Source organism: Gymnoscopelus braueri, assembly GCF_963280865.1.
Source record: "Gymnoscopelus braueri genome assembly, chromosome: 9".
Taxonomy (NCBI): domain Eukaryota; kingdom Metazoa; phylum Chordata; class Actinopteri; order Myctophiformes; family Myctophidae; genus Gymnoscopelus; species Gymnoscopelus braueri.
Genome location: NC_137610.1, coordinates 42,159,782 through 42,187,467, shown reverse-complemented (window position 1 = coordinate 42,187,467; position 27,686 = coordinate 42,159,782). Strand labels below are relative to the sequence as shown.

The following is a 27,686-nucleotide window of genomic DNA, read 5'->3' as shown; positions in this document are numbered from 1 at the left end:
ATAGTTTTGCTATTTTCCTGAAGTTCTAACTATAGCTAACAAATAAAACACAAGACTGTGATGTTTGTTTCCTCCTGGAGGCTCAAGATGGCTCAAGGTTCACACAGGTGCTGTCCATGGTGCTATCACAGGCAGTGTTGCCAGATTTCGCGAGAGAAATAAGCAACCAGATCTATGAAAACAAGCCCAAAAGAATAAGCGACTAATAAGCCACATTAGCACTTTAAATAACCGATCTATGCAACTTATTTTTTATATATATATATATATATATATATATATGTTACAGGGTGAATGGAGAACCAGGTAGATTGAAGAAGGCGCGTTCGTTTTTACCACCCACCAGCAATTCTGTAGAAGCAACACTAGAGGGAGCCACAAGCCAGGCTTGTGCACAAACATGTATATGGCTGCGACCACACACACACAGTCACACACACACACACAAGCGCACGCGCTCATGCTTTTTTTGGTTTATTGAAAGCAGGACTGTTAAGATACTTTTATTGTGTTCTGGCTTTTGTTTTACTTTCTCCCTGACACACACACACACACACACACACACACAGTGATCCATGAAAAGAACTATTCTGTCCCTATCGGTTTACAACTCAAACGGCGCTGAGTCGACTAGTAGAGCATCGGCCGGTCAGCGCGGGCACTCGCGCCTGGAGGCGCGAGGGCGCGCTTCCTCGGCCTCAAGCTCCACTAAGTCGGCGCGCCTACGTCGTGGACAAGCTTGTGCGTGTGCACGCGTGTTCAGCGTTCCCCTAGCGTAGCTTCCTGGTTGCTATGTGGGGGGGAACAACAAAAGACAGGTCCGCGTCGGCACATCAAAGCCCCGCCTCTCCGCGCCGAGGAGGAGAAGGAGGACGGTTTATTTCGCGAGGAGGAGCTCCTCCTCGCGAAATAAACCGTCCTCCTTCTCAAGGAGGACGGTTTATTTCTCCTCGCGAGCCTCACGTAATAAACCCCCGCCTCGCAGCGTCCTCCTTCTCCTCCTCCTCCTCGCGAGCCTCGCTAAAAGCCCCGCCTCGCCCCGAAGCCCTGTGCCTAAAAACGAGCGCTCTGTCTTCAATCTACCTGGTTCTCCATTCACCCTGTGACATATATATATATATATATATATACATCTCATTTGTCAAATATGGCCCATAAAGTCATTCAGTCAGATATTTTTCCAATAATTGTTTCATTGTATATATATATATATAATCTTTATTCCAGACTCATGGGTCCATATAAAAAGAAAAGACATAATGCAAAGATAACTAGAAAAAGTGCTCCTCGGAGCACAGGTCTCCGCCAGGTCAGGTAGGTTATTGTGGGGCAGCAATGTTCGGAATTAGCCAATCAGGATGGAATATGAAAAATCGTACGGAACCATCTTGATCACTTGACTATATGTGTACAGATTTGCATGATGTTTGAATTTGTAGGAGTAATATAAAAAAGAAAAGTGTTGCAAAATTGGCCTCCTGGTGGCGCTATAATAGGGCAATGTTAAAAGGGTGGCATTTGTTTTTCAATGTAGTGCGAATGTGCGTGCAAAGTGTCACCGCAATCGGACGCTGCATTCATGATTTGTGGCATTTTGTTGTTCAAAACGGACCACTCCTGCAAACTTTAGATGTCAATGTTAGCCAATCAGGATGGAATATGAACATTTTAAAAGATCCATCGTGATCGCATGACTATAGAGATCATGTGTACCGATGTGCGTGAAATTTGGATACATTCTGAAGGCTTAATATCAAAAAATTTGTTTTACATAAGTCGGCCTCCTGGTGGCGCTATGAAAGGCAAATGTGAAAAATGCAGGGCAGTTGTTTTTCCTTAGCCTCTAGGGAGTGTGCGTGCAAAGTTTCATGCAGATCGGTGAAGTTATATTTCAAAACACAAATCGTCCATTTATAGCGCCACCATGAGGCTGATTTGAACATTTTCAAGTGGCATTTCTTCCTTGGCCTAGTGGGAATGTGCGTGTGAAATCTCACGGAAATCGCAAGCTGCGTTCATGATTTGAGGCATTTTGTTGAAAACGGAGCAATCCTGCAAACTTTGGAAGCCAACCTTAGCCAATCAGGATGAAATATGGAAAATTGGACAGATCCGTGTTGATCACATGACTATAGAGATACTGTGTACTGATTTGCGTGATGTTTGGATAAAATCTGTAGGAGTACTGTCAAGAAATGTGTTTTGCAAAAAGCGGCCTCCTGGTGGCGCTATAAAAGGCTAATTTGACAAATTTGGGGCAGAGGTTCTGCTCTGGCATCCAGGGAGTGTGTGTGCACAGTTTCGCTGCGATCAAGCCAACGGTGCCAGAGATTAGCTGTACACAAAATGACAGAATGACGGACACACGGACGGACGGACACACGGACGGACGGACAGGGGGCAAAACATACTCTCTCGCCATGCCTTTCGGCCTGGCGGAGACAATAACACAGAAAATAATAGTTGTATATAAAACATGTTGTTGTACAGTATAGATAAAATAACAAAGAAAAACATTAATGCGGTCCAATATCAATCGATCATAAGGTAATGTTCAATCTTTATAATGACTACTATTTATGTATTTGTTTGTTTTTTGTTTTGTTTGTTTGTTTTTTTGTTTACTAGTCATCGCTCTGCCGTGCTGTTTTCACTTGTTAATAAAGTATTCAATCAATCAAATGTATCTATTACTATTCTATTATACTAATCTATTACCTTTTTGTACTATACTATTACCAAGAGCTCACCCTCTCTCTCTCACAATTTTGTCAGCGTGATCTAATATGAGAGTGACGACACTACCGTTGACTCCCATAGTAAGAATGGAATGCGGAAATGCTCGATCTATCTCAATGAGGAAGTTCCAATGTTTGGAACTATAGCCCATAGCGGCCCGCTTTGCGGCGAGATCAAATAGTGTCATAACTCTCTCTCTCTATGGGTCTGAATATTGCGTTGGTTGAACCAGTTCAAGATGTCTTGTTTGTTCTCTTGTAGCCAGTTGATGTTGGCGGAAGTCCTCTCAAAGGCCTGTTTCAGAGCCAGCGTGGCTGAGCCAAAGTCACTGTTCTCCTGTTCAAAGGCCTTAAGCTAAGGGACACAGACATGGACGTACAGTTAAGAGAAAATTGATAATTCTTGTACATCAGTTCACCTGAAAAGTTTGGGAACCCTAAATAATACTAAGTTAGGTACTGAGGTTGATTATTCCACCACAAACCTGCTGCAGTTCGGCTTCAGTAGAGAATCTCTCAGTGACTCCACTGATCAAGTTGGCAAAGTTGAAGGAGTCCGCTCCATAGCTGAAACAAAATGAAATGGTATGTGTGGTAAGTGTGAAATCCCCAGTTTCATTTCCTGTCCACCACCCCACTAGTAAAAATGCAATGAAATAGACACTGAATCTCAGAGTCTCAGTCTTACTAAATTACACCACCACGTATCCAGAGGTGGAAAAGGTACTCAATTTTTTTACTTATCTAAAAGTATCAATACCTGTTACCTGAAGTAAAAGTCCGTAATTCAAAATTGACTTGAGTAAAAGTACAAAAGTATTGGTATGTATCAAAATGTACTTAAAGTACCAACAGTAGAAAGTAGGCTACTCATTATGCAGAAGGTCCCATTTCACAACTTCTAGATCTAAAAGCTCACAATGCGTCGCATTGTGAGCTTGTAGATGGACTATTTTCAAATGGCCAAAACGTATATAGTGCTGAAGAGGGTGATTAAAGGTAGGGTAAGTGATTTTCTTTGGTTAAAATAAGTGTTAAATAGATCTATATTCTGATAGTACTCATTGCTATAGAGTGTTTGTTCAGTAAAAGGAGTCTCTTTGTCTCTCCACCTCTTTATTAAACAGAAAATGCATTTTCGTTTCAGTTTCATTTCCAATTTTATCCAACCAGGACAGAGAACTCAATCAGGATATAGATAAAACAAGTGGAATTGGAAGTGATGACACTAAGAAATGAGCAGGCAAAATTGGAACTGGAACACTATAAAAATGAAGCTTAAAAATGGGTGCTTTCTCCTGATTGGCTGAGATTTTGACACCTACCGAAAAATGTATTTTCTGTTTATTAAAGAGCTGGAGAGACGGGGAGACTCCTGTTACTGATCAAACACTCTATAGCAATGATTACTATCAGAATATAGTATTTTAAACCTTTTAACAAAATACTTTTTGTTTTAACCCAAAAATATCACTTACCCTACCTTTAACCTAACCTCTGGGGGGGAAAAAAATATTGTGACTTAGCACCTGAAATATTGGCAGTTCAACAGATGCACTTTGAGGTCCACTATTATTGTACACTATCTGAAACGTACAACTAGATGCCAGTTATTAACAAAAAAAAACATGGAATAATACCCAATAAACAAACAAGTGAGGTTATGTTTATTGAGTGAATCTCTGTCTTTGATTCTTTATTTAATTCTTTATTATTCAATACCATAACCAGTTCCTTTCAATTTGCTCTTTTTTCCAACAGTCTCATTTCTTAACCCATTAAAACCGGGAAATCATCACCTCTCTTTCTCTCTCACACCTCCTTATTCTGTCTGATCTATTGACGGTGTTAGTATAATACTCACTCTGTAAACATGTGTTCCCAGTTTTCCCTGACAAAGTTCCAGGCCAGATCTTGCCCCTCTCTGTTACCGGCAATGGAGACGATGACTGAAGTGGCGTCCTGCTTCCGGATCATATCTGGCTTTAAGGTGAAGGAGAGATAGCTGGAAGGACAGAAGAGACAGAGTGACACATTAAACGGATAGTTCACCCAAAAAAATGTTTTTTTTTGCTATTGATTAGTCACCCCATGGAGACTTTTTTTGTAAAAACTTTAAGCCAATAATTTGATGACCAGCAGACCGGTACACAAAGGAGACTCTTTGTCTCTCCTACCGGTCATCAAAGTATTGGCTTAGGAATGCGACAAAAGCCCAAAAATATCCATGAATTCGATTCGTTTTGGGGGTGAACTATCCCTTTAAAACCCGCGCGCGCACACACGCACACACACACACACACACACACAGACACTTCTACTCATTTATTTGAGTCCACATTTATAAAATACATTACAGATACTTTTCAGTTGCTTAAGATGTCTTATGTACTTGAAATAACATGTGTCTCAGTGCATGAATCCAGACAAGTTCTTTTTTTTTCACTAAATTTTTTATCCCGCGATTTTTGTAACCCATTTTTTTTCACCCGGTGCCAATTTCCTAAGTGATCCTGGGCGCTACACCAGCCCTACACCAGCACTACACCAGTCCCCCACAGTAGGGAGACCAGGGCCGAGCTCATGCTTCCTTCAGGCATGAGAGCCAACTGACCTTCTTGTCACCCGACAGGGGGGAGTTTCCCTGGTTGGACGTAGCGCGTGGAAGGAACACGTTATTCCAACCAGTTCCCTTCCCCTCCATCAGGCGCCCCGGCTGTCATGGGGGAGGCAGTATAGTGACCAGGATTACTACATGTTTTTGTGAGGGTATTAACTACCCTAGGAGACACGGGGAGAACATGCAAACTCCACACAGAGTAGAATCCAGACAAGTTCAGAATGTAAACAACACACATGAACGTATTCACAGTCAACATATGCTGGTACAGGAAGCTCCTTCTCCTTCAAATAGATCGACTGCCTATAATGGAGGAGATTGAGCAGCACACACACACACACACACACACACACACACACACACACACACACACACACACACACACACACACACACACACACACACACACACACACACACACACACACACACACACACACACACACACACACACACACACACACACACACACACACACACACACACACACACACACACACACACACACACCTTTTCAACAGTTCCTTGTCGTTGGTACATGCCAGAGCGTGCATCAGTTTGCTAGCTTCACTAGCAACTGTGGCATTCTTAAATTGGGCCCAGACAAACTGCCACTCTGCATCGCCCCCTGCTGCCATGGCACTGCAGTACACCGATGAACGCAGGTTGGGATGAATCCTGGCAACACACAGTGGTGGAAGAAGTACTCATATATTTTCAAAATATACTTAAAGTAACAAAAATAAAAGTAGGCTACTCATTATTGTAGAAAGTCCCATTTCACAAGTTGTCAAATGTATAAAATGTATAAAAATCTTTTGAAAATAGCAGATCTACAAGCTCACAACTTGTTGTGAGCTTGTAGATCGGCTATTTTTAAATAGCCAATGTATAGCATATAGGGCTGAAGTGGTTGTTCGTTTTGTATTAATAATCCAAATCTACAAAGTAACTAGTAACTTCAATTTTCAAATAATTGTAGTGGAGTAAAAAGTACAATATTTGCCTTTGAGATGTAGTGGAGTAGAAGTAAAAGTATTGCAAATTGGAAATACATACTTTAGTAAAGTAAAAAACACAAAATTGTACTTAAAGTAATACTAGGTAACGTTTTCAACAAAACTAAAGTTAAATTGTATATCTTTTGCGAGTGGCAAAAGTTTCACAACACCCACTCCGTGAATTTCACCCCCGGAAGCCTTTTATTTATATATTTTCTATTGAACGTGTACGGGGGGGACTTTCCCGGGAAAATGACGTTCCTGGCCAACGTCATGACGTCGTGGCCGACGTCCTCAGGAACTACCGCAACGGTTTCCTGTTTGGCCAGGAACTACCGCGCTATTAACAAAAAGGAACCTCACGCTGATTTTAAGATAATGTAGGATTGGAAGATCGAAAAAGAACAGAAAAAGAAAGCACAGCTCATGGTAACTAATGCTCCACTGGCTAAGAGAAACGATCCGTAGATAGTATAAAACAATTAAAAGATCGCTTTTTGAAACGCTTCCGGCTTCCGGTGAAAACGAATGGAATTCTGGGTAATCGAGGACTAGGGAAATTGTATGCAGTGACGGTAGTGACCAGCAGAGGTTGCTAAAAATCGTTATTTGTGATTCTGCATTGTACAACTTTAAGTACAGCACTTGAGTAAATATACTTAGTTACTTTACACCATACAGCGAGGCAGATAGACATACTGTACTGTACTGTGTGGACAGAGATGAAAGGATACGAGTGGTGTACTAACGGATTGTGATGAGTGTCCATCCATTGTCTGAACCATGTGGTGGTCAAATTCTGGCATTCCGCCACTCCTGTTTTGCAGGCCATGTCAATAGCATTCACCTGGTTGTATCTGTAGTAGGGGAGAGACATTAATGATTAACACACTGACTCCCAAAAGATATAACTGGTGCCTACTGTATATCCTTCAGTTAATCAGTAAACATAGAGGTAGAGTAGAGAAAATAATACATTCATATTAATAATTATGCGTTTTATTTATAACACACTTTACATCTTTGCAAATCACAAAGTGCTACAGGGTTTTAAAAAATGGCATAAAAACAAGGGCAAGACAGAAATAAAAAAACATTCTGCAACAACATTAGACCCTTCTTGGGGTAAAAAGTTGATTAAAAACTAATTAAGGCATAGAGTAAAAGACCTAGGAAAAAGACCTAGGAAAAAAAGGACTAAGCAAAAGCTTTGTTAAAAAGGTATGTTGTGAGTCCATTTTTAAAAGCATCGGTGGATTGTGGGGCTCAAATGGTCAGGGAGAAAATGCTAGCATTACCAAGTGGTAAGACTGTGTTCCAACTGGAAATATGCGATAATGGAATAACACCCGATAAACAAACATGTGAGGTTATAGGTTTATTAGGTGAATCTCTGTCTTTGATTCATTATTTAATTCTTTATCATTCATTCCATAAAGCCGTGGTTCTCAAAGTGGGGTACGGGGACCCACAGGGGTCGTCGGGTGGGTTCCTGTGGGTCCCCAGCTAAATTAGTTAATATAGCATCACAATCATTTTAACCACTTTATCCATATTTTTTACGTTGGCTATTAAAAAATTGCTGATAAACAAGCTCACAGCACATCACAGAGCATGTACACCTACCATTCTTTTAAATAAATCTTGAAAGTATTGGAAAAATGTTAACGATACTGAAATTGTTTAACGCAAATCTTCTCTTCTGGGGGTCCCTGGGTCCCCTTGACATGAAAAGGTTTGAAAACCACTTGTTTAAATAAATATATCCAGACCACTTACTGGTCAGTGTGTCCACTTGGAACCTGTGTCCATTCTGATGTCACGTTCTTGAAGTGCAGGAAGAGAGGAGTGACCAGCTTCTTCATGTAGTCCTGGAAACATTTGATGTTGTTCTAGTTATTCTTCAAGGAACTTTTCATTAGGTTAGATATGTCCGAATACACGAATACACACACACACACACACACACACACACACACACACACACACACACACACACACACACACACACACACACACACACACACACACACACACACACACACACACACACACACACACACACACACACACACACACACACACACACACACACACACACAGTGAGCAAGACATTAAGAGAGAGAGAGGACAGATATTATACCTGCATAGGCCCAAAGACTTCAGTGCGGTCCAACATTCGGTAGTAATAGTGCATATTGTTCAGCGCAGACTGCCAGGGCATGTATTGTGTTTCTCCATCTAGATAGAGGGTAGTCCTCAGCGCTAGAGTAGTGTGAAGCACAGAGGCCCTGGAGGAACAGTCACATTATTTTGATGGAGATGTCAATTCATATTACTTTCATGATCACTTAAGTTTCTTCATTGATGAGGGCGACTAAGGCAGCTGGCAGCGTGCACAACAAATGTGGCGCTTATCAGTCCAGCGGTTTGCGAGATTAACTCCAGGCAAATAGACAGACACATAGACAGACACACAGACAGTCCCTTTTTTTTGTTTTACAGCGTGGCTCCGTAGTAGCCTTGATCAATCAATGTCTCATAAAGAAGGGCTTTATGAGCACTCCAATTGTGTTTGGTTTGCTCATCAATGGTGAAGGCTATAAAAGTGACTCACAATGACGTTAGTTTGAATGTCTTGACAAAGGACAGAGGACAGAAACATTGATTAGAAACATTGATTAAAAAGCAGAGTTGTCAGTTACTGTAAGTGTCTACGGGAGTATATTTATATGGTTCTTGCTTTCCGGTTTTAAGTAACCATAACGGGCCATAGGCTGTCCTTGGACAGTTTGACTTAAGTTTGGATCATGGGGCGAATATGTCTAAGAAGCCCTGTTGAATGTTGATAGTATTTTCATTGCATAGTGGTCCATAAAGCTAACATGGTGCAGTTGATTACCCAAGCAGCAAAAATAATGAAAATAGCAGATCTACAAGCTCACAACACATCACGTTACGAGGTTATAGATCGGCTATTTTCACAATCTTTGCCTCTTTCTTATATTATTTGACAATTTGGCCAATGTTTGACCAGTTAGTTTGTTGATTACTTTTGATGCAATAATGGTATTTTTCTTTGCTTTTTTACTTTCATTAAAAAGGTCTTAACAAGGTCCTTAAATTGTCACTTCACTGTCATCCCCAAAATCATGTGGGGACCCCCTGGGGGTCCCGACCCACATGTTGAGAACCACTGCATTAATATACTGTCTACTGTCTCTTACTAGCACGTGGTAAACCACATGAGCCCTCGCTAGCCGTCCCCATTCTGGGGTGAATATTTGGCAAAGAGATTTGGTGTACAGGGAGAAAATGAGCGGACCAAGTATGGAGCCCTGAAGGACCCCAGTCAACTAAGTATATAAGGGTTTGGTCAAATGCAGCTCTCTAACTGAACCTTGGACTTGAGAGGGGGGTGAGAATTCCAGCATTTATCCTATTCAAACCGGGAAAGCACCTGTGTCATTTTAGCGTTGGCTTTTAAAAATAGCAGATATACAAGCTCTCAGCGCGACACAAAGCTTGTACACCTGCTATTTTTGAAAAATCTTGAATCCTTTTTTATTACGAAAACGTTTGAGAACTACTGATTTAGAAGGCATTTGTAGAATTGGCCTATCAGGTCTTAATGGATTAAACTGCAAACACAGTGGGCATCCGCCACCATAGACATATAAAGGTAGACGCCTCCTCTGGCTCTGAAGCGTCTGTATGGCGGACGCGCTTCCGCTTCCGGGAGGGCAGCTGGAAATTTCCGCGTGCGTCACAGAAGGGGGCGTTCAGTAGGCCAATCAGAGGCAGGTGGGGGCGGGACAACTAGATTCTGACAAGTCCTGGAAAAGACGCGCTGTGGTTGGCCAGTAGTCAACACGCTGTGATTGGCCAGTGCCCGTTCCCCCCGGGAATATGGCGGCCAGTCGGCCACCATACCAAACAGGTCGCTCCAACGAACTGCAGAGGCCAATGAGGTATCTAGGTTTCTATATCTATGTCCGCCACGGCCAGATTATGTTAGACAGCGACACTGAAACTTACCTGGCAAGATTGAAAGCATCATCCACCAGTTGTGCCCTGTTGATCACTGGTATCACCTGCAAAACATTCTCTTGTTGATCAAACAGGAATTGGGGACACTAGTGGCAACAAAAATGTCTTTATAATCCTATAATTTACAGTGGGTGTAGATGTTGAACATGAACAGCAGGAAAACAAATCATGGGAGAAGAAACTAATTATGGGATTCAATTAACCTTGCATTTAATCTTGTCGGAAATGACCCATTGTATGCAATAAAACATAATGGCATTACAGGGTGGCTAAGTCTGGAGTTGATCTAAAATAGTTGATCTGTATGGTTTGAAATGAAACGATTGTGCACCTGGTGGTCAGTGTTGAGTTGTGTGAGGAGTCTTTCCCAGTTGCCAAGATCATAATTCACTCTATAATAACCAGTCACATTGATGTTGGCCAGAACCCAATCACCACCAGTCCTCATCTCTCTGTTTACCCCTGAAAGAAAAATAAAGATGGTGTGAACTGTGAAGAGAGCAATGTACCGTAAACATAGAAAGATAATGCATTATGCATTATGTTCCATGTGCACACACATTGTGTATCTATAGCAGAAAACAGCAGTGCACGCAGCAAAGCTGAGGTACTGTATTATGCATCGTGTTACATTATACTGTACGTCAACCTGTTTAAGATTAACTCCAAACCTGCTGAGTTTGTAAGTAAATGTCCAAAACATACTGTCGCGAGAAACAATATTACCAGATTTTAGAACAATAAAAAAAGAGGGTTTTATAGACGTCAGCCTAGCATGATAGCTACTGTACATCACTGCTAAGTGCAAACATACTTGACTTTCTCCACTGTCATCAGCAAAGATATACAGTATATATGATTATATTGCTAATTGCTAAAAGACAGGAACCACAACAGTACAGGTTGGTGTGTTCATACTGTACCTGACTTCTCCATCAGCCAAATGTCTTTCTGAACCTTTCCTGACTTCATCCACCTGATAGGAATCAGCCACATATTGCTGAAAACAAACAAAGGTCAGTGAGTCTGAGTGATTACTGACTGAGAAAGAGTGCGATTCAATGGGTTCATTATCATGATGTAAATTAGGAAAGTGTGAATGGAGGGGTGGTAGGAATAAAATAACTAAAGAGAAAAAAGGAGGGAGCTAGGAAAGGAATAAGTAAAGGGAAGAATAAATGAATGTCTATGTGAATCTGGTCAAAATATGTGTACATTAAAAGCAGATGCAAAGATTTTTTTTTAATCAAAATGCAAAGTCTCGCAAGCCAGACTGTTGCCTCCTACAATTTTCAAATGCTTCCGTCATACAGTCTGGAGCATGGAAGCTCTGAAAATGATCAAGCGATAAAGCGGATGTGACGTCTTTACAGTTGCGCAAATGTATTCTAATATAAATCAAAATCATCGAAGCATATATACAGTAGCTTGCTGCTTAGCAGAAATGGAAATTAAAATTAAGATGATAGCTTTCTGCCTCGGATTTCGGGAGATGTAGTTCCAGACTATATAGCATTCGGAGATTGTGGAATAGTTGTCTGGCTACGTGAGATGAGACTAATGCAAAGATAGATGCAAATTTGCATTGGCTGAGAATGACATGGCGTGACGCACATTAAGTGCTAACATTGACGCGATTAAGCATGCATGAGTCAAGCAAGAAAGAGCAAAGATTCACTTCACGTCCGGTGTGAACACAAGATTTGTATTTTTGGCTGTGAAGTAGTCATGCAACGTACTTATACGGGACATCAGGTTTTGGGTCCAGTAGAAAATGCCTCTGGGATAATGATCCATTAGAGGTATCTATGGTGACCACAGGGAAGCCCATCTGAGAGACCCAGCCTTGCATAATATCATTGACCCCAGCAGGAAGGTCCATACCATTGGCATCTACCGCCTATGGAGGACAAATGACAGCAGATAGCCATTGAAAAAGAGCTGCTTCATCCGCTTATTTGGGAAGTTCGGTGTTCAACTTCTGTAGAGCAGTGGTTCTCAAAGTGGGGTTCAGGGACCCCCAGGGGTCTTTGAGGGGAACCCAGGGGGTCCCCACCAAATTGAGCAATAATTGAAACACTTTAACCCTATGCGTGTGCAAGCTTGAAAAAATCTTTTGAATATGTAACAACTCAAATCTTCTCTCAAGGGTGTCCCTAGCACACAATATTTTCAGATGGGGGTCCATGGCCAAATACATATTCATTTGCTGGTCCTTGACATGAAACATTTTGAGAACCGCAGCTGAAGAGCACCAAAGTCCTGATGTCAAACCCACGCCCCCTGGGTCATTTTTATTTGTTTTAAACGGTTATTAAATCAAATGAAAATGTAATGTAGTAGTAGGGATTAGTTTGCAAGACAAGTCAAATGTTCTTACCATTTGTAGATGGTCCCACAAGTCTGTGCCTGCTGTGTTGCCAAAGGCAAAATGATTTAGGTAGCTCTGGGGAAGAATGCATCACATCTCAGTATGCTATTATGAGATCACTGGTGACTGAGGCAGAAATAATACCATCATTCATTTCCAGGAAGTGATAAGTCCTGATTCATATTCCTGTTATATAAAGTCAATCTAAATATACATACTACTGTAGTGTACTGTATAATATACAGTAACTTAACACAAATACATACGCTGAGACCCTGGACAAAGACTTGTTCTGATAGGAAATCTGACAACATCCTCAGCACTGCTGCACCCTGAAGAGAAAGAGAAAGGAACTGAAAGTTACACAGTAAAGCCCTTGTGTTTAGTTATAAAAAAAAAGAAATATTCTGAGCCTGCAAATGTAACCAAATGTATTTGGTTACATCAGAATCAGAATCGATCTACATAGCTGGTTTTCCACTTTCACCACTTTAACCCATTAAAAACAGGAAAGCATCTGTTTTTGCATTGGCTATTATTTTTGCATTGGCTATTCACAGGAAACAACCATGTGTTATGCACACATGATCAACTCAGAGACGGGTGCGTAGGCAGGGATCAGACGTATAGAATAAAATAAAATGACCGTCCTGCACACCGTCTGCACTTAATAAGGACAACTTTATTTAGCCAACGTTTCGGTCAATAGACCTTCTTCAGGCATCTCACAGGCGTTGGCTATTCAAAAATAGCAGATCTACAAGCTCACAGCGTGTCACTTCGTGCCGCGCTGCGAGCTTGCACATCTGCTATTTTTGAACGTGTGTGAGAACTACTGATTTACAAGGCATTTGTAGAATCAGTCTAAAGGGTTAATTCACCCAAAGAAAATATTTTTTTCTAGCGATTAGTCACCCCATGGAAACTTGAATTCATGGATATTTTTTAGTTTTTGTCGCATTCCTAAGCCAATAATTTGATGACCAGCAGACCGGTAGGCAGTGGTTCTTGTAGGAGACACAAAGGACACTTGTTGGTGTCTCCTACCAGAACTGCTGCCGGTCATCAAATTATTGGCTTAGGAATGCGACAAAAACTAAAAAATGAATTCAAGTTCAGGGTTAAGAAAGACAGGGTGGGGGGGGGGGAGAAAAACTGAAAAAGAAACATGCCAAACATTTGCAGTCTATCAGAGTTAAATGAACGCAGATCGAAGTTTTGGGATGTTGCTGCATTCTGTCACAACAACGATAGTATGTCATGATGTCATCTTAAAGGTTTATGCATAGTACAACTTTAATGACATAGCAGTGCATAGTGCAGGACGGGATGCGGTGAGACACTGTAACCTTGGAGTTCTTTTCTGCATAGTGCAGTGTTTGTTTTTCCTTATATACTATTGTATACTGTTGTTCTGTTTTGATGGCGCTTCTTCTTTTCCCTTTCTTGCCTTGTATTGCTGTATACGACATTACTTTCTTTCCTTACTCTTTTCCTGTAACTCTGTAACTCTTAACTGCTATGCTGCCTCTGGGCGACTGTTTTTCCCTGCGGGATCTATCTGTCTATCTATCTATTTCCTCATTGTCTTCATGAATAAATAAGGCTTTGGGTAATGAGCAGTGAGGAATGCTCGGGTGATAATCTTATAGTTTATTATCAGTTCTCTACCTTGCTGTATGAGATGGTATCAAACTGTATGTCATTTATAATCCGTTCTTCTCGTACCTTGCTGTATGAGATGGTATCAAACTGTATGTCATTTATCATCCGTTCTACTTGTACCTTGCTGTATGAGATGGTATCAAACTGCGCACTGATCTGATGTGGCAGGACAATGTCTTCTTCCCTGGAGGACAGGGGGTGAGAGGAGGCCAGGGCATCTACAGCAAACACTTTTTGGACATCATCCAATACTATCAAGTCTTTCTGGATGGAACAGATGCATTAGTCAGTGTCAATTTAAATAAATGATATCAATGATATTTACTGTATGTGAATTCAAGTCAAGTTTATTCATACAGCACTCTTAAAAAGAGCTGAGTTTTGTAAGTAATTTAGTTTAATCCACTATAATTCATACCACGTTCCATTGTGGTTCAGCATAGTCGGCTCCCAGATAGGAAACATAGGAAGCAAAGCCTTCGTTGAGCCACACCTCATTCCACCACCTCAGAGTCACCAGGTTACCAAACCACTGGTCAGGGAAACAGTAACGACAGTCAGCCAATTAATCAATTAAAACAGACAGACAGACAGAGATGTATACTACTAATAAGAAAGGTATAATTATTAAATCAAATCACAAATCATCTTACCATGTGGGCCAGTTCATGAGCAATAATGGTGGCAGTGGTCTCTTTGTTTAAATTGGAGGAGGTCAGGGGGTCATAGAGTAGATTGGTTTCCCTGTATGTGACCAAACCCCAGTTCTCCATTGCTCCGTAATAGAAGTCTGGAAGAGCTATTTGATCTGTAAGGCATAAAATCATAGTCTAGCTAGCCCATTAAGACCTGAGGCCGACAAATGTCTTCTGAATCCTAACAGTTTTTCCCGTCAAGGACCCCCCCCCCCCTCCAAAAACATTTGAGGGGCCCCCTTCTCAAAATATTTTATATTAAATATGCGCTAGTATATCTGCTATTTTTGAATAGCCAACCAGATGTGCTATATATATATAGCTATATCTATATGGCTGTAATAGCAGGTTATTATGATTGTTTTGAACAGAAGGTAAAGATTGTGAGATGGAGAAACATTTGGCAAACACTGGGGTGGGGGGGGGGCATAATTATGGTAGTTTACAATAGGATGAGCCTATAGTTGACAGTTGAATGGCCTCTGCACAGTAGATAGAAATGCTTGATGTGAAATCATCAATCATCAGGTGTTCATTGGTGGAAGGAGAAGTAAGAATAAATCAAATGGATGCACGTCAAACAGGACAAAGAGTGGATGTCCTCACATGAGCAGGACTACAGTATTAACCACTTAAACCCTATACTTGGTTGACCGGAGTCCCCCAGGGCTCTATACTAGTGTAGTTTCTGTTTTCGCTCTACATTAATGTCTTTGCTGAAAATAGCCGATCTACAAGCTCACAATATCATATGGATGCTGGGGTTTAATTGGTTAACTACGTAAAGGACTACGTCACCCATTCTCAACCTATCTTCATATAATTGGTCCTCACTAATGGTTATGATAAAATGGTAAAAAAAAAATCTAAAAATCTGCTCTGTCTGCGTCTCAAAGGAGGGCTGTGTAAACTTCAGAAACCCGCCTACCAGTGACATCATCGTGAAGCAGGTTTAAAAAAAAAAAAAAGTATTAACGTGAGAACAACGGCTTCTATTATAGCATATAACTTTCCAGGAATAGAAAGCAGTTTATGCAGTTTATATTAGCTTGGATTCCCCATTGATGATGTCACTGGTAGGCGGGTTTCCAAACTGTCCACAGCCCTCCTACTGTATATGAGACACAGACCGAGTAGACAAAATTGTACCATATTATAATGAGCATTGTTGAGGAACAATTATATGAAGATAGGTTGAAAATGGGTGAAGTCGTCCTTTAAGACCTATTTTAACCCATTAAGACCTGAGGCGATTCTTTAAAATGTTTTCTAAATCCTAAAAAAAAAAAAAAAAGCAGATCTACAAGCTGCTATGAGCTTGTATATCTGCTATTTTTGAATAGCCAAAGAAATCTAAAGTGACAGATGATGCGTGACACAGATGCGTTCCAGGTCTTAATGGGTTAAACTTCCTCGAATGATGGTGTCATGCCGCGAAAATAGTAGATCTACAGTATAATGACGTGCACACATGCCCAAAATAGGGACGGCGCAGGTTGTAAGTGGTAAAACAGGCCTCACCAGACTTGGACAGCGGGTAGGAGGTGTTGTAATACTGTTGGAAGAAGTCCAGTATGGGTCCAGTCAGCTTGAGGGCATAGTCTCCCTGCCCTTCCTCTATGGCCTTCCTCCGAGCCCAGATACGGATCTGTAAACAGTTACTTGTGTATTATTGAAGCAAAGTTCATGCTATTATACAGTACTTGATATCAGCACAGCTGTAACTCAGTCTTAGAAGATAATCGCAGCCATGCTGTTATAGAGAATACCACAAATGTGCATGTTTTTAGTCATATTAGATATATGTTCTTCGTCTATGTTCACTCTATTATGTGGGTATGACATCATGCCCACTACAGCATTGGTTCTCAACCTGTGGGTTTGGGACCCCCCAGGGGGGTCCCCACATGATTTTTGGAGGGGTCCCACCGAGATGACAGTAATGTGACAATTTAATTTAAAAAAAGAAAGAAAGAAAGAAAGAAAAGAAAAAAGACCATTACTGCATTAAAAGTAATCAACCAACTATACTATAAAAACTGGTCAAACATTGGCCAAATTGTCAAATAATATTAAGAAATAGGCGTTGTGAGCTTGTAGATCTGCTATTTTCACAATATTTATCTGTGGAACCGAGTAAAACTAAATTTAATGCCTCAACTCTTACAATTCCAAGTGCTTGTCAGGGTGGGGGTCCCCAGTTCAAATATTATTATTTTGGGGGATCCCCAGTTCAAATATTATTATTTTGGGGGGTCACGACCTGAAAAGGTTGAGAACCACTGCACTACACTGACTACAGGGTAATTAGTGCCCAAATAAACGAAGAGTTACCAATATGTCTCCTTCTTTAGAGCTGAGGCGGGCATAATCAGAGACGATGATGGCCAGTAAATAAGTGGACATTTTCTCGGTAGGCTCAAACCTTGTCCGTGTCACTGCCACTCCATCTATGGTTGTGTTAACAATCTCTGGATAAAAGGCAAACACATAATTAGATTAGCGATTGTCAACAATGATACATTGTATCATTTGAATTTGTTTATTTAAGCATTTTCAGTTGTTGATCATATACTTCTTATTTGACTGAATGCACAAAATATCCCATTCTATGGGATATTTTGTGCATTCTATTGTCAAAGTAATCTAAATAGCTTGCACAGAAATACATGAAGTTGCAAGACAACAAATCATATTGCAAGCAGCCACGAGAGTGACAGGATTTCTCTCTTAGTTCTTTCACACTGCCATTGCATGTTTTTTGCACATTCCACTCACCTTCCTCCATGCCATTGGACAGAGCTATAGTTCCAGGGGAGTGAATGAGAGTGATATGGAAAATGGCTTTCAAAGCTGGCTCATCAAAACAGGGAAAAGTCTTTCTTGCATTAGTTGGATGCATCTGAGAGGTGATAACAACCCTGAGAATTATCAAAACATAATGAATATCACAACAACAACAACAAATACAAATGAAAACGCTGTACTGTACAGTACACCGACAATTCTATTCTTAGCTAAATGTCTGCATACTGACAGGAACTGCAGGCCAAAAACAATTCGGAATATTCTGCAAGAATGGTAGTTTGCAAGTTTAAATGTTTAAAATTATAAACATACAGAATAAAAAGTACAGAAACAAGTTGCATACTGTAAAGGACTCTTACACAACACATTTCCATAATGCCAGTCAAAGATATGGTTAACTCGATCAGCCATAAAGTTGTACAGACACATTCGCCAACTCCATTTATGATATTTATGAGGTATATTTATGACGTAGAGACAGTTCTAGATTTTACTGGTGAGAAAAACAAGTTGACGTTTATTGAGAACAGAGTTGCGTATGTTTACTGTACTGCATTTAGTAGAAGGAATAAATGTCACCATTTATCACATTTGCATACAGTATACAGTTATGAATGTATTGGGAGTTTCTATCACCATATTACTCATGGGTTACTTTCAGCCAATGATTTGAGTTTGTTTGATTATTTGGCATTGTACAACATTTTATAGACAGTAGCAATAGTAGGAGCTCTATTTTAAGCCCAGAGTCTAAAGTATTACATAGGAATCTACGATTCTATGAATATTGGGACAGTGAAATAACATTCGTTTTTATTTATTGTTTCTCTTGTATTATGTAAACGAGAACAGCTAATAAGAAACTATCTTTAGCTAAACCTTTTCAATGTTTGGCTCCTGGTCAACAGTTACTCTTGTGACTGTAAAGGGCTGTCAACGCCGAGAAAGATAACTAACTATATTACAATAACTATAAATATATTGTTTAAAAAATCGTTCCACCTTAAGTGGATAGCCAGTCCAAACCACAACTATAACGACGATAGTGGTGAACCATATCGCTGGGATCACTTTTAGAGCGATTTGATGAACGACAGCCAAGTAAAACCTATCCAAATGTACAAGGTTCGTGTTTACAAAATGTTATCGTTCATCAGTGTGGATGCTCACTTCATTATCATTATAGCTATCTTAATAGTTATCATAATTGGTGCGGACGGCCCTTAACACTCAAGAAACATAACATCACCTTTTGACTCCATCTTCTTCATATTCACTGAGGTACAAACCAGCCAAGTCATCTGCCAGCTCTCCGGTGAACTCAGTGTACAGTTGGTACCTCTGTCCTCTAGTCAGTTTACCATTCAACTCTACGACTAGAAACTGAGTGGCAGGCTCCAGGGAGTCAGACCTAATACCAGGAGCAGACGTTTCACCTGAAGGGAAAGAAAGATTTGAGCTACTAATCATCATTATAATTATTATCATTAGTAGTAGTTGTACACAAATTGTACAAATATCACATGTACAGTAAAGTATAACATTTAAAAGGTGAACGCTGGAGCACACAGGTCATCTTAAAGGAAAACTTTTCAGATTTTAAACCTAAATCACATTGAATGTAAGACCGATGATGCATGATCATGTTTGATGTCATCATTTTGCAACATCAACATTTTGTGGAGAAATACACAGAAATCTGCATTTTCCTTTTATTATCTTCATTTAAGGTGCAAGCTAACTGATGTTTTGATGAAGCAGTCCTAACAGGTCCTGAATAATTATATATTTTATATCATATATCATATCGTCGCTGTCGGGCAGAAATTAGCTATCTCAATTCTTCTATTATCTTTTTTTTATAAATCAGTGCTATTGAACACTGTGTGTGGGTTTTACAAATATTTAACCAATGAAAAGTATTAAAAAGCGCTTCTAACCAAACCACCTAACTCCAACTTGTGGAGATAGCTGTTTTTTACATCATTGATTAGAATGACGAAGACAGACGGAAACATTACTGGTCAAAAACCTCCTAACTCCACTTGAGCTATATTTGGGTAAAGTGATGATAATATAAGTACACATTCAAGTATCTGACAATGTATAAAGTCACCATACCAACTTTGATCAGGCAGTATTGTGTTGTGTATATTGTACTGTACTAGCGGTTCGGGCCGCTGTGCGGCCCTCCCGTCTAGCCGCTGCGCGGGGCTCCCGTCTAGTAGCCTGGGCCGCACATTGGAGACAGAGACAGCAGAGCGTGTCGACGGTCATTGCAACATGGGTGTTTGTGTCGACACGTAAATCGAAAGCGAAACCTAACTGCAACATGCGAACCGAAAGCGAAGTGAGACCTAACCTGTTGGAGACCCAGACAGACAAACAGCTTGGAGAGGCAGACACACAAACAGCCACGCATGCGCACGACTCTCTATTGTACAGTAGGATGTACTGTACCTTTAGCGGTGAGTCTGACTTCGTTGTAGTCCAGCCGGTTAGAATGGATCACAATCAGATTGGTCGGTTCCACACACTCAAACTCCACCATAGAATGACCTGTGAAGCATGGAAGTGTTATTTTAAAACCGGGAAAGCAACTGTGTCGTTTTAGATTTGGGCTATATATATATAGCACATTGGTTGGCTATTCAAAAATAGCAGATATATAAAAGCTCACAGCGCGTCACTTCGTGCCGCACTATGAGCTTGAATATCTGATCTTTTTTTTTTATTTGTGAAAATGTGTGCAAATCTTTGAATATACAGTATATATATTTTTAAAGCAAACACTTTTAACTCAAAACTTTGCTTCTAGGAGTCCCTGGAACAAAATATTTTGAGATGGGGGTCCACAGCCAAATACATATAATTTTGGGGGTTCTTGACGTGAAAAGGTTTGAGAACCACTGATATAGCAACACACGTTTTTTGAGAAAACTGTTAGGATTTAGAAGACATTTGTAGAATCGGACTCAGGTCTTAATTCATGTTATGACAGACGGTGATGATAGTCTGCTGCTTTTAGACAGAGGGCTGTTAAAAACGTATTACCACTTCATTCATGTGTGGACCAACAAAAAGTAGGCCAATGATGATTCCCCAGCCATTAGAGGTCTGATTCCTACTTTAACCGCTTAAGCCCTACTTTATACTTTGTTGAACAAAGATGTCGCTCTGCGAAATTAGAGGATCTACAAGCTCACAACGTGCTGCATTGCGATGTAGTATGAACATGTAGATCTGCTATGTGCACTATTTGTTTTTAATGTTCAATTCTTTCCCCTTTTTCGCTTATAATGACATGCCCAAAATAGGGATCCCGGGTTGAAAAAGTGGTTAAAACAGAAACCGTTGGTCTGCTTTTACTTACTTAAGCACTGGTCTAACAGTGACTGGGGTAAATTCTCAGTCGTGTCGTACATAATGGTTGTGATACAGTATGTTATGACAGGATAGAGGAATATTGTGTTAAGGCCCTGACACACTGAACGCGTCAGACACTTGCGTCATCAAACTCTTGTTTACAATGGCTGTAGCCATACTGGAGGCGTCAAGTTGGTGCTTCAAAACCTGTTGAGAGTGCCTCTCTATTTTGGAGCATCGTACCACGGAACAGACCATGGAAAATGAGTTGGAACAATGTAGAAAAGTAACCCCTCTTAATTTCAAACTTGTATTGCAGTGTACAGTATGTATGTTTGTTGTCACTTGTTTGACCATTGTAGGAACACAAGACCATTTTTTATTTAACAGACGATGTGAACAGGTGGACTCGCATGATGCATCAGTGACACTGGCATCAATGACGCTCTCCCCTGGAAAACCCAGTGATTCTTAAAATGTACAAGTGAACAAATGACTTTGATTCCTCACCGGTGAAATAATTGACACCTCTGGTGGGGTGAGGGGTCAGGCGAGGCCACAAGGTCACATTGTAGTGATGTGGGACCAATTCAGTTGGGAGACGATGACTGTAAGAAAAAACAAACAGTATTCAGGGATTTATTGATTTAAAGAAGGCTTTCGACACAATTGACCACACTATACTAATCTCTAAATTGAATAAATATGGTGTGAGCGGTGTATTGGACTGGTTAATCGGTTAACTTCACATCAGGCAACAATATGCACAGTTGGAGGGTTATAAATCTGAATGTATGAAGCTTGAATGCGGGGTCCCACAAGGCTCGGTTTTCAGACCAACACTCTTTATTTTATATAAATTAGTGGCATTTGTGACGTATCAAAGATAATGCATTTGTTTTGTTTGCAGACGACACAAAAAAAAATTGTTCAGGGGATAACTTAATAAGTGTAGCAGAAGAAGGTATTACAAATGAAATGGTTAAACTTAAAAGGTGGTTTAAATCGTTACATTTGAAAAAAGAAAAAAAGTTTATAATTTTCTCTAATCTGAAAAAGGATGAAATGTTACTCTCTATGGCAGGGCTACTCAACTTAAGATGGCTCAGGGGCCACTCAGCAAAATACCAAAAGTCCAAGGGGCCGCCATAAAAATGACGGTCCTATTTTGGATTTTTCGATTTTGTAACGCACAAGAAAATGTACATTTTGACATCATATTCTTTTCACTGTACCAGTTTATTTTGTGTTGTGTGTATGTCCAGTGGCAGACACCGGAAAAATTTGGGGGTCAAACCCCCCCAAAAACCCGAAATGCATAGAAAACTATGCATTATACCTGTAACAATTGACGCACCTGTATGTATGTCTGTCTGTTTGTTTTTGAAAAATGTTTTAGCAACCCATATATTTGAACGGAAATGTATATTTTTATCCTGTGCTTAAAAAAGAAAAAGTTTTTTTTTTTTTCTTTTTTTTTGACCATGAGGGGGCCGCCAAGACGCTGCGATCGGGCCGCATGCGGCCCGCGGGCCGCGGGTTGAGTAGCGCTGCTCTATGGTGTGAATATTGAAAGAGCGTACGAATTTAGGTTTTTGGGTGTTATATTAGACGACAAATTGACAAGGAAAAATCATATAGCATACAGTATGTAAAAGCCAAGGTGGCTAAAAGTCTTTATTTTGAACGAGTTAAAATATGATTTAGACATGAGTATATTGAGGATGTTGTATTGTACACTGGTTTTACCATATTGTATTTACTGTTTGGAAGTGTGGGGCAACACGTATAAGAGTAATATCATTCCCTTGGTTATGTTATAAAAAAGAGCTTTAAGAATTATTTATAATTATAAAGAGGATGTCAGAGCACTTACAAACAGACTTTTTATGTTATCAGGTTTGTTGAAAATTATGGATTTAGTTGAATTAAGAACATTATTAGTTGTGTACAAAGCGAAAAACAGAGGGTTACCAAAACAGTTGCAGAAGTTATTTGAGTTTAGTTCAGAGGATGAAGACCACAGAAGAAGATTTTAAACATCTGTTTGCTCGGACAACATTAAAACAAATGTGTATTTCTGTTACATGTATAAAGTTATGGAATTCTCAAGGCAAGGAGTAGTACAACAATGTTTCAGTTTAAGAAAGTGTTTAAAAGGGGGAAAATTATAAAGTATGATTTGGATGGTTAATTTCCATTTTTCGTTTGTTTTTGTTTTATTTCCTTGTTCTCTCATTCTTGGTAAATTTACATTTTTTGTTTGTTTTTGTTTTATTTCCTTGTTCTCTCATTCTTTGTTCATTTTTTCCTTTTTATTTTGATGAATCATGCCGTACTGGTTGGTAGCCATTGGACAGAGCATCTATTATTTGTTGACTTTTAATTGTAGATAGGGGCTCCTTTTCATTTATGGAACACGTAAAAAGTAAAAGAAAAAAAGAAAGAAAAGTAAATTAATGTAATCATGAACAGCCATTAATGAAATAAATAAAACTGAAACTGAAGAATATTTTTGATGCCAATACTTTTGTACTTTTACACAAGTAAATTTTGATTACCAGACTTTTACTTGTAACAGAGTATTTCTACATTGCAGTACTGATACGTTTACTTAAGTAAATAAAAAAATAGCCAGGTCCTACCTTTGCCTTGGAGGTTTGACGACAAAACCTGCGAGGGCAACGGTCCACAAGCCAACAATGACTGCCACAGATCCCATGGCTAAAAAGGCAGCGATAACAGACCATTTGTTAACATGGCAGCAACGTTTTCCCATCGTTTCACTGGCACACAAACAATCACCTGAAGAAACACTTGGTTTAAATAGCTAAAACATGAAATATAGACCAACTAAAAGTTATATTCTAAAACAACACTTGCTAAACTTCCATCACTGAAAGCACAGCCTCACTCTAGGTAGTACCCTATACCTCATATAGCCTAATATAACTGTCAACTGTACTGAAATGTCTATAAGTGTCTGTGTCAACTGTATTAAATGCCTATAACTGCTGTCAACTGTACTAAAGTGCCTACAAGTGTCTGTCAACTGACAACTGTACTAAAATGCCAAGTTCAACTATTACTGATAAATCTGACTGTTGCCTCTATTATGTTCTCCTCTCTACACTAGGCTACAACCACATGCATCACTACTATTGAAAGTAGGCTATGTAAATGGATGATGTATTACTGGGCCAGAATAGCTCCCATGGGTTGGGGTGGTGAAAAAAAGATTGATGACAGTCAGGTTTTAAGAGATAAAGATAGTAATGAATTAACTACGGCAGCATTTTATTGGGCTGTTAAGAAGGTCACATGGGTTATTCACAGTGGTGGAAAAATTACTCTTTTTTTACTTAAGTAAAAGTATCAATACTGCGATGTAGAAATACTCTGTTGCAAGTAAAAGTCCGGAATTAAACATGTACTTGAGTAAAAGTACAAAAGTATTGGTTTCAAAATGTACTTAAAGTGCCAAAAGTATACTCATTATGCAGAATGTCCCATTTCACAATTTCAAATGTATAAAATGTGTAAAATGTTTAAATATTTTGAAAATAGCAGATTTACGATAGTGGCTATTTTCAAATGACCGAAATGTATTAGCCTTAGATCAAGACTGTCGTAGATGTATTTGATCGATTTTGACATTTTTATATCTACGAGAGGCAAGCACCCCCCCAGTTTGCCTTAGAATGTCACCACCAGTAGCCTAAAGCCCGTATTTCTCCAAAAATTTACAAAGTTGCTTACCCGCTTGCCCCATATGTTAATTAGGTGTCCGGACTCCGGAGTATTTGTACAATGTAATAGTCCAATTAGTGGGGTGGTGAAAAAAAGATTGATGACAGTCAGGTTTTAAGAGATAAAGATGGTAATGAATTAACTACAGCAGCATTTTATTGGGCTGTTAAGGTCACATTATTCACATGCAAAATATAAGGTGCTTACCCGCTTGCCCCGTATGTTAACTAGGTTCCCGGAGTATTTGTGTAATGTATTAGTCCATATTTTTCAATAAAGAAGTGTTTTAATCCCGTCTGTGGCCGAACGCCATTTCCTCTCCTCGTTTACTTCCTGTTTACATTGAGTGTAATTCCGGCTTTCACCTGGACCCCCGTCACTACCGCCCATTGGGAATTCCGACAGAATCGGCCACAGACGGGATTAAAACATTTATTGAAATATATGGTATAATACATTGCATGAATACTCCGAACACCTAATTAATATTTGGGGCAAGCGAGTAAGCACCTTACATTTTGCATTTGTACATGTTTGGAGAAATACAGGCTTTACTGGTGACAGGACAAACTGGGGGAGTGGTCGCTAAGACTCTCGTAGATACGAAAGTAAAAGTCAGACTCGATAAAATACTACGATAGTCTTGATCTAAGGCTAAGGCTGAAGTGGTCACTGATCTAAATCTACAACAAATTGGAGTAAAAAGTACACTAGGCTATTTGCCTCTGAAATGTAGTGGAGTAGAAGTAAAAGTACTGAAAATTTGAAATACTCCAGTAAAGTAAAGATAGCCTAAAAATTGTACTTATAACAGTACTTGAGTAAATGTACTTAGTTACTTTCCACCACTGCACTTATTCATGTTAATAATAAACACTCACCGTCCGTAACAGGCGTAATGACGTCAAAGAGCTTTGCTTAGACGCTCACTGTTGTTTGTTTTACTAAACTTTGGCGAGCGAATAACAGCCTGATCAGTGTCATGCACACTTTCTGTTTCAGGGGCTGCTGCTGCAAAACATGGCTCTCCCTTAATTATGGCAGCATTACCCAAATTAAGTTACTTTTTTTGTCGGCTTCGGCTGGATCTGGATGGATCTTTCGATTCTTTCCAATACGAATAAAGTCAGGATCCGCTCGACTTCTGTTCTGTAGCCTACGTTAGACCCGCCCACAGCATGTGGTTCCCAAACCTTTAGTTTTTAGCTCAAAACCCAAAAGAAATGTGACGTTTGCCCCGTGACCCAAACTTGTGAAAATAGCCGATCTACAAGCTCACGCACTGCCTTGTGAGCTTGTATAGATCTGCTATTTTCACTACTTCTTAACCTTTTTTGGTTTAATGTATTTATGGAAATCATTATTAGCCTATTATTATTTTTTAATGAAATACTTTAGAAAAATGTTGGAATTGAAGGTTGGAAAATTTTGTTTTTTAAACTTTAAAAAAATCTTTAATATTGTTTTTAAATGTAGGAAACAAAAAAAAAAAAACCCATCGTGACCCATAAAAATGGTAACCTGACTCTGCCAGATGGGGGCGGTATTGAGTAACTACGTTTCTCACTCTGCCAGATGGGGGCGGTATTGAGTAACTACGTTTCTCAAGACAGCATAAATGTGTGACGTAAGCTTCTTGGATCTGGAAGCGTCAGGTTATAAAAATGGGTGCTCGCCGATACAGTGGGGTATACATACAGCACTGGTTCCATGGGGTACGGTTATACCGAAATCTATCCACTCCACTGTCGAGAAATGTCCGCGCGCATTCAGAAAAAGTGGGCACTATAAAGAAAAGTGGGCACCTCGATGTTAAATTGGCTATTTGGTCCAAAATGTTAAACAATTTAATATTTGGAAAACGGTCTCAAGTAAATACAATAATACGTAATACATAATTAGAACATGATTGAACATTAATTTGGACTTTTAAGGTCTAATATTTCTACAATAACACAACACCTGTGTAACCAATCATTTTGGGCATAAACAAGAAGTTGAGGTAAATGTAAGTCTGATAATGATGTACTGTGCATGTTCACATCATGTAGCCTTTATTACTTTTTTAATTTTTTAACAAAATAGCAAATTTTACATCCAGGTGCCAATCTTCCTTATAGTGCCCACTTTTCCTCACAGTGCCCACTCTTCCTCATAGTGCCCACTCTTCCTCACAGTGCCCACTCTTCCTCATAGTGCCCACTATTCCTTATAGTACCCACTCTTCCTCACAGAGCCCACTCTTCCTCACAGTGCCCACTCTTCCTCATAGTGCCCACTTTTCCTCATAGTGCCCACTTTTCCTCATAGTGCCCACTCTTCCTCATAGTGCCCACTATTCCTTATAGTGCCCACTCTTCCTCACAGTGCCCACTCTTCCTCATAGTGCCCACTTTTCCTTATAGTGCCCACTTTTCCTCATAGTGCCCACTCTTCCTCATAGTGCCCACTCTTGCTTACAGTGCCCACTCTTGCTTACAGTGCCCACTCTTGCTTACAGTGCCCACTCTTCCTTATAGTGCCCACTCTTCTTATATCCGTTTTAAATACGATGTAAATAATCCTCTTCCTCAGTGATGAAATATAATCTGTCTATGGAAAGTGGACGTTTAGACTCATTGTT

At 39.8% G+C, this 27,686-nt stretch overlaps 1 protein-coding gene across 3 annotated transcripts; it reads right to left on the bottom strand.

Annotated features, from left to right (window-relative positions):
* Positions 1–1,241: 1,241 nt before the first annotated feature.
* On the bottom strand, positions 1,242–26,204 carry LOC308092696 (aminopeptidase N-like). 3 transcript variants are annotated; one of them, XM_080438774.1, is made up of 24 exons: positions 25,945–26,204; positions 23,959–24,037; positions 21,824–21,921; positions 20,408–20,506; positions 19,197–19,383; positions 17,918–18,060; positions 17,474–17,610; positions 16,661–16,787; positions 15,098–15,252; positions 14,863–14,976; positions 14,565–14,708; positions 13,046–13,111; positions 12,789–12,854; positions 12,148–12,308; positions 11,332–11,408; positions 10,740–10,870; positions 10,397–10,452; positions 8,502–8,649; positions 8,138–8,229; positions 7,108–7,215; positions 5,868–6,035; positions 4,603–4,743; positions 3,224–3,305; positions 1,242–3,093 (listed from the first exon to the last, which is right to left on the bottom strand). In XM_080438774.1, the coding sequence occupies exons 2-24, from the start codon at positions 24,033–24,035 to the stop codon at positions 2,923–2,925; spliced, it is 2,748 nt and encodes a 915-aa protein (XP_080294900.1). In that variant the 5' UTR covers positions 24,036–24,037; positions 25,945–26,204; the 3' UTR covers positions 1,242–2,922. The 3 variants fall into 3 exon arrangements, with proteins under 3 accessions (XP_080294900.1, XP_080294901.1, XP_080294902.1); XM_080438775.1 differs by having other exon boundaries at positions 26,128–26,204; XM_080438776.1 differs by lacking the exon at positions 23,959–24,037.
* Positions 26,205–27,686: the final 1,482 nt, after the last annotated feature.

Bases quoted from the DNA above. Each gene is read 5' to 3' on its own strand.
- LOC308092696 (XM_080438774.1), bottom strand. From the start codon at position 24,035: ATGGGATCTGTGGCAGTCATTGTTGGCTTGTGGACCGTTGCCCTCGCA. The intron at 21,922-23,958 runs GTAGGACCTGGC...TTTTTCTTACAG, and splicing joins GTCAAACCTCCAAGGCAAAG to TCATCGTCTCCCAACTGAAT. The intron at 4,744-5,867 runs GTGTGTGTGTGT...CTGTCCTTCCAG, and splicing joins GACAAGGAACTGTTGAAAAG to CTATCTCTCCTTCACCTTAA.